At 36.4% G+C, this 14181-nt stretch overlaps 3 protein-coding genes across 7 annotated transcripts; 1 reads left to right on the forward strand and 2 right to left on the reverse strand.

Moving 5' to 3' along the window:
* Positions 1-1010: 1010 nt before the first annotated feature.
* LOC113094987 (uncharacterized protein C1orf159-like) lies at positions 1011-5933 on the reverse strand. 5 transcript variants are annotated; one of them, XM_026260585.1, is made up of 10 exons: positions 5841-5927; positions 5646-5758; positions 5277-5352; positions 5038-5122; positions 4768-4854; positions 3962-4003; positions 3698-3829; positions 3493-3518; positions 3345-3375; positions 1011-2719 (listed from the first exon to the last, which is right to left on the reverse strand). In XM_026260585.1, exons 3-10 carry the CDS (start codon positions 5337-5339, stop codon positions 2616-2618), a joined length of 570 nt encoding a protein of 189 aa, XP_026116370.1. In that variant the 5' UTR covers positions 5340-5352; positions 5646-5758; positions 5841-5927; the 3' UTR covers positions 1011-2615. The 5 variants fall into 5 exon arrangements, with proteins under 5 accessions (XP_026116370.1, XP_026116379.1, XP_026116361.1 ...); XM_026260594.1 differs by having other exon boundaries at positions 5755-5758; positions 5841-5899; XM_026260576.1 differs by lacking the exon at positions 5646-5758 and having other exon boundaries at positions 5841-5933.
* A 520-nt stretch (positions 5934-6453) lies between these two features.
* On the forward strand, positions 6454-9386 carry ccdc36 (coiled-coil domain containing 36). The gene is made up of 8 exons (XM_026260494.1): positions 6454-6615; positions 6851-6940; positions 7093-7249; positions 7467-7618; positions 7731-7779; positions 7888-7975; positions 8157-8254; positions 8370-9386. Exons 2-8 carry the CDS (start codon positions 6885-6887, stop codon positions 9384-9386), a joined length of 1617 nt encoding a protein of 538 aa, XP_026116279.1. The 5' UTR covers positions 6454-6615; positions 6851-6884.
* On the reverse strand, positions 8626-13553 carry kbtbd12 (kelch repeat and BTB (POZ) domain containing 12). Its single transcript, XM_026260475.1, has 6 exons — positions 13405-13553; positions 11977-13149; positions 11472-11742; positions 11103-11253; positions 10588-10785; positions 8626-10452 (listed from the first exon to the last, which is right to left on the reverse strand). The coding sequence occupies exons 2-6, from the start codon at positions 13056-13058 to the stop codon at positions 10283-10285; spliced, it is 1872 nt and encodes a 623-aa protein (XP_026116260.1). The 5' UTR covers positions 13059-13149; positions 13405-13553; the 3' UTR covers positions 8626-10282.
* Between the last annotated feature and the right edge of the window lie 628 nt (positions 13554-14181).

Consider the following 14181-nt stretch of genomic DNA (forward strand, 5'->3'; position numbering starts at 1 on the left):
ACATTGTGGAAAAAATTCAGTTAGGTCCTCTTTTTTAAAATGTTGTGTTTTGTGTTCAACTCAGGTTTGGAACAACTTGTGTGAGTAAATGATGACACTTTTGTTAATTTTTGGTGAACTGTCCCTTTAACATAAAATGGAATCTTCTAAAAAATGTTTTTGACAAACTACAACGGTCTGCATTGTAACTGTTATTCATCCGGTTCCACAATTCTTATGGGAATTGATAAGACATTGCACGTGCATAACAAAACCATAAAACTAAAGAAATCGGCCATAAATTCAAACCATTTGCAATGTCACATGACTGTCGACTGAATATATTACCGCTCTCTGTCTCACCTGGAGATAAGCAGCCAGGTATAAGGAAAATGGTTGGGATATGTTTACATGTGAAACAACAGTCACATTTTTGCTTTGTTTAGGGTGTGTGCAGTAACTTGTTTTTACTTCATAGTGTGCCAACCGTTGTTGTGCTGAATGCTTTAAAAAAATCCCTTAGAAATGCGTATATTTGTGTTGAATAGTGAGACATGACAAACATCATAGAGGGCTGATCTAATGGAAAGACGGTCACATGGTACTTGCTCTATTCTGATCTACTATAGTGTCTTATAAGGAAGTGCTTCTAATATTATAGGTAAATGGGACCAAAGTCCCTGCATCTGTTTACCAAAGACAGCTGTAAACTGGTGATTGGTCACATTCACAGGAGTGTTCTCTTGATATTGTTTGTGACAGGTTCAACCTTATATAGTTTACCATTCTAATAATTATACTACAGTTGATAACACAACAATAATACTTGCCAGCAATTAAAATGCTAAAAAGAGTTTTATAATCATATAATAACCTTACTCTACTGCTTCCCAGAACCTCTATGGCAAATTAGTCTTTAATGATCAACACCAGCCACCACCTGGACTTTTTATCTTGTGCATTGTACCTTTATTCATCACCTTTTAAGTCACATTTTCCAAGGATACGATACTAAGTAAACAAGTAAACTGTTTCTCATAAATCAAAATATCTTTTATTTCTGTAAACACTGAAATCTTCATCAAATATGATTCAATATGTGATCAATACTCACTGTTCATCAACATACAAAAAAAGTTCATCACCACCATCCATTTTTACATTAATTCATACAGTATACAAAATGTACTGACATGCTTTCCAGTTGCTGCACGACAGCCAATAAAATGACACGAGAAATAAGTTGAATTTAATAAGTGGTTATATTCTAGAATCAGTATCACTGATGTATCCCCATGAAAGCACATCATTTACCTTCACCTTATGTATACATTCCTAGCTTTTGCTTAATCCAGCATACTAAGGATTTTAAACTTCACAAAACAATGTTCAAATACCCTTCCTGAAATAAAGTAGAAAATGTGTAGAAAAATCATAATAATCCTTTAAATAAACAGAACCATTACTACAAGAGAAAACCTAATAACTACACAGAAAATCATAAATATATAGGCATAAGGGATGATATGGCATTTTAAAGGCCACTGTTTGCAATAAACAACTACAAAATAAAGTAAAAAAGGTAACTGACTTTGACCATTTTTACAGAAATACCAGTGTATCACTCTCTTTATAACATGGCAATGATATCAAGCTTTTTCTTTGTTTGTTTTTCCAACCAAGAAACAAGATCAATTTACTAAAGTTCTTTTATAATTTTACAGTCCACTTTTGTATAAAATGTACAAAATCAAAAATGGTAACTATGGGTCTTCATTCGTTAGCACATTCACTTAACGGCACTTTGTCTTGCACAATGGAAAGATGGGATAAATACAGTAGGTAGCTCTGTGTTTGGCAACAGTTTTCCACAACTTTATATATTGTGTATTAACAGCAAGTTTGCAACTTTAAGGCCTAGCAAATTTGAATGTATTATTATTTACCTGGGAAAACCTTTGGTGCAAACCCAGAATCTTTTTCATGTTGAATATAGTGAGGAATGTGGCATTGCTAACAGGCGGATTTTTCATGCACACTTGTTAGTAGAACATGAATATGGTGTTAACATTGAAACCCAAGCCAGGAGTATTTTCCAGCATACGTATATGTCATTAATACATGCTAATGGAATTTGTGGAAATGGTACAGAATTAAAAGAAAATATATTATTTGTGTAAACTGGAACCAAACTGATTTTAACTGAATGGTAAATGTCAATTTATGTGTTTATTAATTTAATTTTTAACTTTAATAAGATTTGAGGAGTAGGTTGTGTGCAAATATGACATTTTTTTTGGGATTCTAGTTTCAATGTCACAAGATTCAAAAATACAATATTACACAAAAATACTGGTAATAAATATAAACATTACAAAATTCATTGAGGAAAAAAAAAAACGTAATAGACTGTATTATAGCTTAACCATCAAAAATACTCTAGTAGTGCAACACCAGGTCTCTTAAAAAAAGGAACAACATATAAATAGAAATAAATAACTGGCTTCAGTGAAAAGAAAAGGTTTCCAAGATAAAGCCTACATCAAGACACATCACTTCATGTTGCCTACAAAGGACAGTTCTATAGGACAGACTCATGGTTTAAAGGGGGCTTGTAGCTGGCTCTTGGAGGCTGGTCACACATCGTATACCTTGGTTACAGCTCCTGTTGCCACAGTAGCACTGCTGGATGCTGATGTTGCTGATGGCCTCTCCCTCCTGACATATCTCGGCTTGCGAACTGTAGATGATTTATAATAATTAATAATAATTCCTTACATTTATATAGTGCTTCTCTGGGCAGTCAAAACGCTCAGAGGGTAATCTTCTCATTCACCACCAGTGTGCAGCACCCATCTGGATGATGCGACAGCAGCCATATTGTCAGAACCCCCACCACACACCAGCTTATTGGTGGAGAGGAGATAAAGTGATGAAGCCAATCAGTGTATGGGGATTGTTAGGAGGCCATGATAGTCAAAGGCCAATGGGCAAATTTGGCCAGGATGCCGGGGTTAGAGCCCTAGTCTTTTTCGAAGGACAACCTGGGATTTTTAATGACTACAGAGAGTCAGGACCTCGGTGTAAGGCTCATCCGAAAGATTGTCAGTATAGAAAAGATTTTGTCAGTATAGTGTCCACATCAATACACTGGGGCGTTAGGACCCACACAGCACCCTCTGCTGGTCTAACTAACACCTCGACCAGCAGCAAACTAGTTTTTCCAGGAGGTTTTTAATGATCAGATATTCCCAAGAGATGTTTTGGAATTTAGCACAATTGGAATTAGAATGCACCATCACTTTGGAACTTTTATTAAATTTAAAATACAGATTATACAGTAATTCAAATTTCTCCAGTCCTACCTGAAGATGTAGCTTCAGGAATCATGGCAGCCTTGTTAGAAAAATTGACAAGTTAGTACATTGGTATTCACACAATGCTGTGTTTGTTTATATAACATCAAAAATATTTAGACTCAAAACAACAACTAATTGATTATTGATATCTTACCGTCTCACTTGGTTGGAATATAAAAGCTGGAATATAAAATTACAATTTAACTTATCTTGAATAAAAACACTACCAATTATAATAATAATAATAATAATAAATACATACATACATAAAATATCCAACACAGTTGGGTAAACAAAGTCAACCAAAGCTTTAACTGATTTACATATTTAAAGGTTATAAGACTTTTTCTGTATTTTACCCTTATTGCGCCTGTAAAAGCCCTGGAGGCGGCTGGAACGCTTAAGGTAAAAGAAAGATGCAACCGAGAGGATGAGACCCAGGCTGATCAGTAGAGATCCTAGAAGGACAGAAGCTGCTACACCTGGACCACCTGCCATTACAGACAAAATAATGCACAGAAGATGAGATTCCTGAGTGAAGATCAATATAGGAAAAAAACGTCTTTAAAGCTTTTTTTGTGGGCTGTCTACATAACTACCATTAAACAATGGTAGTAACTTACCAATCACTGTGATTAAAGGTACTAGAATGTGATTAGTCTTTGCTAGAGTAAAAAACATAAAATATATATACATTATATTTATTACATATACATAATAAGCAGGATACATAAAAAATAGCCCTTTTAGTTTTGTAAGGAATAGCTCACTAAAAAATGAAAATTTGATGAATATTTACTCCCTGAAATTAACACTTCTTACATTGAAACCCCTTTTGTCCTCTAAAATTACAATCCACTGACATGGATCGTAATGTGATTTCTTAAGAACTTGATTTTTTCCCCCTGGTAAACTGCTTGATTTGTGCATATTTCTCTTCTGATTCCAACCAGGCAACTTTTCACTGGAGAAAGCAATATGGATTATGGAGTAATATTTTAGCTGGAAGCAACGGTTTTAAGTCAAAAACATCTTAAATTTGTTTGTTACATAAAATGCTTTTCACTTCACAAAATGTTACTTGATGGGCTCAAGTAACATTGTGTGTATATGGATTATTTGTAGATTATTGTGATGTTTTTAATCTGATGGCACCCATTCACTACAGAGGATCCATTGGTGAAGCAAGTGATGTAAAGCTAAATTTTAAGTTTGTTTAGATAAAGAAACAAATTAATCTACATCTTGAATGGCCTGATGGTGAGTAAATATTTTAGCAAATTTAAATTTTTCGGAGAACCATTTCTTAAAAATTTAAATAAAGCAAGACAGAGGAATGATGCATGCATGTGCATAACGTGTTTGCACTTTTAAAAAAAAAAGCAATCTTCTAAAATATAGAGATGTTCTTTAATGTGACAGCACTTACTATTGTTAAGTAAAGTTGAATTGCCCTGATCTGTTGAGTCACAGGACACACAAAATGCTGTATTGTTCTCCTGTATTTGAAGGAGCCCTAGAGGAGGATTCAAGGTTACAAAATATGTAATTTATATCAAATGCATTTCAATTACATATAACATTACACAGAAACATAATGTGCTTGTGTTGTGTTAAAATAGCTCATGTTTAATTAAAAAGGAACATTTAGTTGCAGCTCTGTGTAAATGTTGTTAGTGATATTACTTTAGAGACATACCAGGATCACAGAGTGTAATATTCACACAGGTTTCATTCATTCTCTTTATTCTTCCACAACAGTTATTGGAGTTTTCTAGCAGTGCCTGAAACACATGCAAATCCAAAATACATCAAGATTGGAAGAGCTCTTAAATTCAGTTTCAGAACATTAAAGTAACCAATGTATGAACAATAGTTATGGCTCTCAGATACTGAATGTTGTGTGAAAAGATTCCTGAAGAGAAAAGCAAGAGATACCTTGGTCTCTGGAATTTCTAACACAAAAAGAGCAGCACTGAGGATGTAGTAGACTCTACTCATGATGAGATTACTCCTGTGGGTTAGATGGAGTCAGTATGCATCTGAAACCCATTATGTTTATGCTCTTAAATGCCACAGTTGGAGGTAAGACGTTTTCTGTTATTTTAGATATTAGAATAAAACTGGAGGCAACATTAATTGTTGTCATTAATGTTTTCTGAGAGCAATGCATAACTCATCATCTCACGACTGGCCACTTCCTAGACGTTTAATTATACCCTGGTAATGCATTTTCTGCGATTTTCTCGGTCGGTGGATGTATATTCTCTAAAGAATGGCATTTTACCACAGGTTATTAAGACATACTTTACGTAAAGCTACCCCACCAAACAAGTTCTTCAGCAGCCTGTTTACTGAGCAGCTGGCTAATCACTTTAGCTTGCTGTATGGATAACTAGGATGCCATGATACAAACCAGTCTGTAATTAAAACAGAAGCCATTACTGTTTCGTTCACCGACGACATAAAACAGATTATATGATAATAAAGACGTGAACTTACCTGTGTGTAGCGCAAGTTTGAATGTGTCAGAAATCTGTTGACAACGGGACTTTACTTCCTGGTTGATAAACTGCACTGCCAAAATAAAAGTCACTTTCACTGTTGTAGCTTATTAGACAGCTTTTATTATATATATATATATATATATATATATATATATATATATATATATATATATATATATATATATATATATATATATATATACACATATATATATATATATATATAATTTTTCGTGGTTTTGATTGCTAGGATACAGGAATCTTGTTCCAGTAGTTGACTAATCAGTAGACTACCCCCACACTAAGCTTTTTAATGTCGCAAGCAGATTTAACAGATTTAACTACACAAGACACTGTACAATGCCATCATAATGTCATTATAATTTAATTAACGTTAATGTCATCATATTTCATAAATAACTGAATAGATTTATGCAAAAATTGCAGTCATACTAAAATTAAATAAACATAAAAAATCTAATATTAATTTATACTGTGATACAAACTACAATATTTTCGCTCACATTATAAGTATTTAAATAGCGCCACCTATCGATATTTCCTAGAAACAATGGAGAAATAATGTAGGTGTAAATATTTACTGGCTGCGTCACGAACTATTTAAATTCTGTAGCCCGGGAAAACTGCTGCTGTCTGTTAAAAAGTGTCATACTAGCTTCATTAAATCGTAACTGGCAGCATCAACGCGCGCCATAATACATTTTTGTTGCCTCAGACTCATTACTGCATGTAAAACGAGTACATTTCTGGTAAGTATGACTTAATTGAAATTAACGAATGATTTTTTTCTCTCTAAAGTTAGTTAGTCATGAAACTAGTTCAGCTTTAATGACGGGAGACGTCGACTTCGTGCGTGACCGTCATTTTTTACATTTGGTGTTCGCTCAGAGAAAATTTTAGAATATTTTTGAAAACAAAAGTCATTGTTTAAATCAAAATGCAAGTAATTTGCAGTAATTTTGATTTCATGTTTATTATTTCTAGTGGAAATAAATGTGTTGACACTGAAAGCCTGAATATGAAGCCCAATGTCTGGAATATAAAGGAGATGTTGAATATCCCCTCAACTTCTGGGTAAGGTCTCATAGCTGAAATCTGTACTAGAGAATTTGTCAGCTAACATTTACTTTTATTTACACATACCCAATCAAATATCTTGAAATATGGCCTAATACTGTAGTGTTTATATTTATTTGTATGTGTATTCTGCGCTCTGTTTGTTATAGAGGGATAAAAACCGCCAAGGGTCCGGGAACCAGTGACTACTCCAGCCTGAGTGACTCCCAGTTTCTGTTGGGCTCTCAGATGTGGCCTGACAATTCACAAGGGTTTACCCAGGAGATGAGTGGACAGAGCAGAGGTTCTCAGCATACCTCACAGGAGGTAAATATTTCAGGCCTAAACCATACATTTGTTTGGTCTGTAGAACATGCCATGTTTAATCAGGTGTAATAAAATGAACATGTACTTGATTGTTTGTTTCTTTGGTCCACAAACTTTAATAGATGAAAATGAATGTGATGTTGTTGTAAACATGTCTGTAAAATGCTATAATATTTTAAGTTTCATATTAATTCCAAATTGTCTAAATCCTCTACAGATGAAGGGAATGATGGTGTCCAGCAGTTATAGTTCTAAGCCGTTTTTGTTTGGTGGTGATGGCAAAATCTCAAACTTCACTAGTAGCAAATTTGTTGGCATGTTGGACAAATTTGAGGAGGAGAAGAGAAAAGCCAAAGACAAATATGAAAGGTGATCAGCCTATTCTTAATCTTTGTGCAATTAAAAACTGTTCTATTCTAGTTTCCTAGTGCAATGTTTCACATAGTTTGGTATTGATTAAAATAAGCTTTTCCCTTTTTAGGGAAATTCTCACTCATGGAGTTCTACAACTGCAGGAATCTTTGGAAAATGTAAGCATTGTTTTTAAGGCACACATGCTTGTTTAACGCATTAAGAACGTTTATTTTGCACAAAGTCATGGTTTCAATACTATAATAAACTTACCTCTTCCCTTTTAGACCAGAGAGACTTTGTTAAATCGCATTGATGGAAGTAATGACATCACCAAACTTGTAATGGAGAAACTGGATACTTTTTCAAAAACAAGTATGTTTTTGTTCCTGTGTTTTGTTTATTCTTTTAACTGTATGCAGATGCTGGCAACCTAAATTTCACATATATCATATCATTAAAGATACTTTTTGATCAGATACAAAATGTAAAAATAATTGTAAATGATGTAAATGTTACTTATTTATAATCTATGACATTATGTTGTCATTTGCAGTTGAAGGTTATTTAAACAGTGTGAAAGAAGGTATAACATGTCAGTTTGAGACTCTGCAGAGCCAAACACAAATAGATATGGGAGATAGGGATGCCAAGGTAAGGGAGGCACATACTGTATAACCGAGACAATCCAATTGATGCAAAGCTTTCAATAATGTATTCTATTTTGGCATTGGTACACATTTAGCCACATTTATTTTCTATTAAATAGAGCAGTCTGGCTGCAGAAGAGTTGAGCTCAGGCATGCTTAACCTCCAACAGGATCTTGAACATCTGAAAGCAGAGCAGAGCAAGGAGCAGGGCATGCTGGGAAAAATTCTGTCTCAGCTTAGTACTTTGATTTCTATTCACAAGCCGATGACAGGACCTGGCACTGCTAGAATGATTGACAGTGAGGTCCAGACATCACCTGGTTTATTAGAGAGGTTCTGTGTCATATCAGCTGAAAAAGAACAGGAGAGCAAGATGATATGCAACAGGCCTGTCATTTATTCGAGAAAATCAGCAGAGCAGAACCAGTGTCCACTCACAACACAGAAGACACAAAACAGAAATGCACACGCTCTGCCTGAAGAAACACAGCAGACAGTTATAGAGGAGGTTTCCCCTGATGCTTCGCAGAGTTTATGGTGCACACAATTAGTTGAGACCAGACCTTCAAGCCCACATGTGGATGTTCAGACCACTGCATTCATAGAGGACCATTGGGGACAGCATGTAGATCTGAAGCCTGTAAAACCACTGCATGTTAGAGAGAACCAATTTGTCACTGATGCGATGCCACCACTGAAAGTACCTAAGAGGCGCCAAAAACCACTGAATTATAGGGGGAAAAAGAGAGCCCTGGTTCTCCCGCAAAGACAGCCAGTGAGAAAAAAAGGAGCAAATTTCTCAAAAGACAGTCAGCAGAACGAAGACCTTCAGTATGAACAAAAAGACAGAGTACCTTTGACTTCTCTCGGTGACAATTTGAAATTGACCAACAAGTCTGTTACAGAGAATCATTTAAAACCACAGCAGCAAGCCACTGTAAAGCCAGTCAGTAGGTGTGTAGCTGAACAACCAATAAACCCCTTCAGTTTGTGGTCTGAGGACACAGACAGCTCCCAAATGATGGTGGAATACAAGATGTCTGAATGGGAAAATGTGCCTGAACCGAAAACTAGTGTCATAGAAGGAGAAGGTGGCCTCTGGCAGCTTTTTGACTTCACTAATGACTCAGAATAAGATGCAGAATACTTTCACACTGTATTCTGGTTACAGTTACATTTGAGAAATTATATAGAGGATCTCCTATGTTAAATTTTTGTTATATAAGTTAGAACTTGAAATAGTCTGTGAACATGCAAACCTTGTTCTCTAACCACTTTACTTGCTATAGACATGTTCCTCTTCTGTTGCTTTACCTTGTTTATTCTTTTTGAAGTATGGATAATAAAAACAAATAGGCAGACTTTGCTACATCTGAAAGAATTTTGTTCTGTTTATCTCATGCCGTATGACTTTAAAGCAATAACATTTAAGCAAATTCTGTAACTTTGGCATGTCATTTTCAAAAGATTTGTGCATAATTTGTTTAGGTCTTACAAATATTTTAGACAACCCTAATGTAACATCAACAGGTATAAAATAGAGTTTAAATATATTCAACTTTGTTTGAAGTTAGATCTTGAAATAGATTTAGCCATTGTTAAGTTTTACAAATTAACATGTTTAATAAATTGCATTGACTGCTTAAAGTTACAGTACATGTACTATATTGTGTAACTCTGCAATACATATTTACTTTGCTATTAAAGTAACATCATATTTTAACATTGCTTCTTTGAGTGTTACTTAATCTGAGCTGTAAATGATGTGAATATCTCAAATTTGTCAACACATATTTTAACTCATACTGTATACCTCAGCTATTGGTAATATTATCTGAAATCCAAAAATGTAAAACATATAATAGTCATAATCACTAATGCACTTGTAGCATTGTAAATTAAATTTGTTTGTTTCATAACTATTTATGAAAACCTTCCTCTCCCTATAGCTACAGTTTTAAGTTGTCTTGTGAATGAAAAAAAAATGCATATTATTTAAAATGAGAAATCACTGTTGGATAGATAGTGCTGTCATTCCTCTACCAAGTCAGCAGGAGGGGGCATGAGTCCACGAGGATTCAGATTTGCCACCAAGCACACGTCATAACTGTCATGCATCAGAGCCTGCTTTGCCACCACAGTCCATACATTTTCCCAGGGATCCAACTGCAGGATGTCTTTAGTGATGGTATCATGACGATCTTGGAAAAGAGTGGAGTACATGTTTAATTAAATGTTGTAAATGATTGCTGAATAGAATTTTGATTGCATGAATTTAACATCAGGTTGAAGGCTGAAGTAAATGAACTGATACTGATATGAAATATATATTTTACCTGCTCCTTTGTAGTATCCACAGACATAAAGTTTTCCATCAACAACACCAGCATTAGATGCATTGCTGCGAAGTGATAGGAGAGGCCAAGGTAAAGGAGGACCATCCCTCCAGAAATCCCCATCAGGGTTGTAAATCTCCACTACATGAAGGCAGTGACGTGATTGGCCACGATCCACACCTTCACATCCAATACCACCTGCAGGAGGAGACACTGAAATTCAATCATGGGCTATGCCTAGGTTTTTTTTTAAAATAGGTGAATCAATAAATGAAAAATTGAAACAAGCAACATTTTGGAAGAATTAGGGTCTCACACATGGGTGAAATTATGCTTTCATGAAAGTGAGTGAACCATTGTAATGATAACTACTGTCATAAGCTTCTTGTGTTGAGCAGTATTAAATTAATCCACAGGTCTCACTGTATGGAAATATTAATCCACAATCACCAAAAAAATATCCTTTATATAAAATATAAGTAATCACATTGTACTCATCCTGTTAACATTCTCACCCAGTACATAGATTTCCCCATTGAGTGCGACGGCACTGCAACGGTATTTTGAATATTTCATAGGGCCAAGTTCACTCCACTTGTTGGTTTCTGGGTCATACTCAAGCAGGCGATTACTCATACGGTCAGGCTCGTCATCTGTGCGGTATGACTGTCATTCATGAGACATGGCAGGACAGGTGCATAAGAGGGAAAGAGAGAAGGCAATAAACAGACAGTTACTATGATCACCACTTGGTTTTATTTTCCAAATTCTAATGATTTATTTCATTTGCACCATCAATGTTACATTCTCATGACTCTTCTTGTGCAATATATTTGCAGATTGTGCCACAAAGATGACAAATTTGCACTATTTTGCTATATTACCTGTGGAGTCCGTCCCCCGAGTACATACAGGCGGCCCTTCATCCGAACTACGCTGTGATAGGCCAGTGGCATGGGTAGAGGAGCGGCGCTACGCCATGGTCCACCCTGTAGAGACCAACGCTCAACACTATTGGTGATGAGGTACTGGTTCTTCAGCTTCATTTGACCTCCAATCAGGTAGAGGTTTTCTCCCAAAGAGCCCAATGCGTAAGAATCACGATACTCCGCTGAGCTCAAGTGTTTCCAGGATCCTTGAGCTTCCTTGTTGTACCTGAAAGGGATGTTGCAAATATTAGTTCTTGAATTGTGCGTTTTACTGTCTATATTAATGAGGTAGATTTAATCTCATTGTAATTTTAAATTCTAATCTTAATTTTAGGTACTCTAATAGTTTATTAGTTGGTTGCATATATATGATGTTGAAAACATATATTTTTGACTGCATATATATGATGTTGAAAACATATCTAGTATTATTAACATTTTTCTCCTGCCAAAGCCTCACATGAAAATCTCGACATTTCTGTCTTTCTGTCTTGACATCTTTCTTGCTCCCAGCTCTCCTGCAACAATAATGTCATTCCTCTCAGTCACCACCCCAGCAAAGACATATCCAAGTGCATCACCATATCTTGGGGAGGTGATGAAAAGGGTCCGTCCTGTTTTGGGAGCATAACAGAAGCTACGCTCTGTGTAGCTTCCATAACGTGAGCGAATGCCTCCGCCGTCATTACCAATGCAGAGCAGGAGGTCTGTGGTCTCCATGCCATAGCGCAGCTTCAGTCGACGGGGTGGAGCATCTGAATCCAAGCTTGCTGCTTCAACTGCATCTTCCATTATCTGAAGACATTCGGCATCTGCTAAAAGTGCCGTGTTCCGTTTCAAAGTCCCTTTCAAGTAATCTGCACCCACCAGTGGAAGGCGTACCTTCTTTAAGAGCTCTGGAAGGTGCCTGGCCCGGTTCTCTTCCTCTGAGCCTATACCCATTGGACAGTACTTCACCCAGCGCATCACCACATCTAAAATGCTCTCTTCCCGTGAAACATTGAGATCATCCGAGCCCAATAATGCCCCTAACTGGTGTGCCTCCAACTCCAGCACTTCCTCCCCAAGGCATACTTCAGTGAAGTGCTGTCGCAGATAGCGCTGAGCCTGGTCGGCCAGCTCTTCCGCCCCTAGATCACGGGCATAATAATAGATGCCCAGGCAATTGGAAGCATCCATGTTGTCGATCATGTAGATATGACAACGACTGAAAACATCATCCATCTGTAAAAGAAAAGCAGCAACAGAGATTCCCTGCACATTGGCTGTGGTGAGTGGAAGATTGGAGCTGTACATGTATTCCAGCAATAGGGCCAGGCTTGGGGCCGGCATGTCTCTTAACACCACCTGACGGTTAGTGCACTCTCGCAGGCCACAGGTGAACATTACGCGGAAGTAGGGACTGAAGGCGGAAAGCACTGCACGGTGACATGGGAAGCTAACACCTTCAGCGACTAGAACCACATCTGTTAACTGCTCAGCATCCCGCATTCGATTTAGCTGTTCCAACAGCATCAAACCATGCTTGGCTCTCAAATCCATTTTGTTAGTTTTTTTGTCTCTGGACAGCTTAAAACTAGAGAAGTGTTACCGTTAGCCAAAATACATCCTGATGGTCCTTCAAAAGTTGTATCTGAAGAGATTAAAAAACACATTTTTAGCCAATGCAGCTAAATGAAGGCAGCAACATTCTAGTGCACCCTTTAACAGAAAGTCACAAATTCATATTGAGAACATTTTGGATGCACCAATAACTTTATCTAGCTCTAAAGGTCAGTGCTAAACAGGTCAATGCTCCGACATGTCAAAAGACGGCAGTATCAGTCACATTATTGGCAACAAGCTAAGTCTATTACATTATGTTAGTACATGCATCAGTGAATCATACCAGATCTCTGGCTTCCTATGGTGTCTGCCTTCAGGCAACAATTCGTCCATTACCCACACTCGACACAAACACGCTGGCTGCCTTGTGCCTGACAGTAAACACAGGGAGAGGGAGCATGCTCAACCTTCTATGCCCATTCCAGCTAAGCAACAGTGCTAATTATAGACCATGATTTTTCAAACTACCAAAGAGGGGGCAATAAGCAAAACATTCAACATGTCTTATTGAACACTGATCTTTACTTGATATTACAGCATGTCTAGAAGTTTTTCTGATGTGTATCTATTGTCATTTTGCTTTGTGTCTCTGCAATGCTTATGTTTTGGTATTTCTGGCATGAAATCGGGGAAAGGCCCTCAGTACATGAGAGCTGAGGTCAGATTTCACCCCATCATGCTCTTAAAGTGATTACACAATCTATGATCTATGTGTAAACATTTGTTCTTTATTGCAGCTTAACAATTACTTTTGATGCAATTATCGCTATTTTTTAATATAAGTATTATCTTTTTAATGATGAAGCAGAACTAGGAGATTTCATTATTATTTCTTAATATTGCACAATATTAAACACACACATTTTTTGTATTTTTTAACAAATAATAAATTTATGTACTTTATTATTATTAAATTATTTTGTTGTTAATTTGCCTTTGAACTATACAATGTGCGATGTTTATTTCAACATGTGACATTGATTTATTTTTGGGATGTAAAGACCCTTTTAAAGAGTTTTGTGTGTGTACAAATTTTCCCCTGAACCCAAACTATGATAAC

Source organism: Carassius auratus, chromosome 6, assembly GCF_003368295.1.
Source record: "Carassius auratus strain Wakin chromosome 6, ASM336829v1, whole genome shotgun sequence".
NCBI lineage: Eukaryota > Metazoa > Chordata > Actinopteri > Cypriniformes > Cyprinidae > Carassius > Carassius auratus.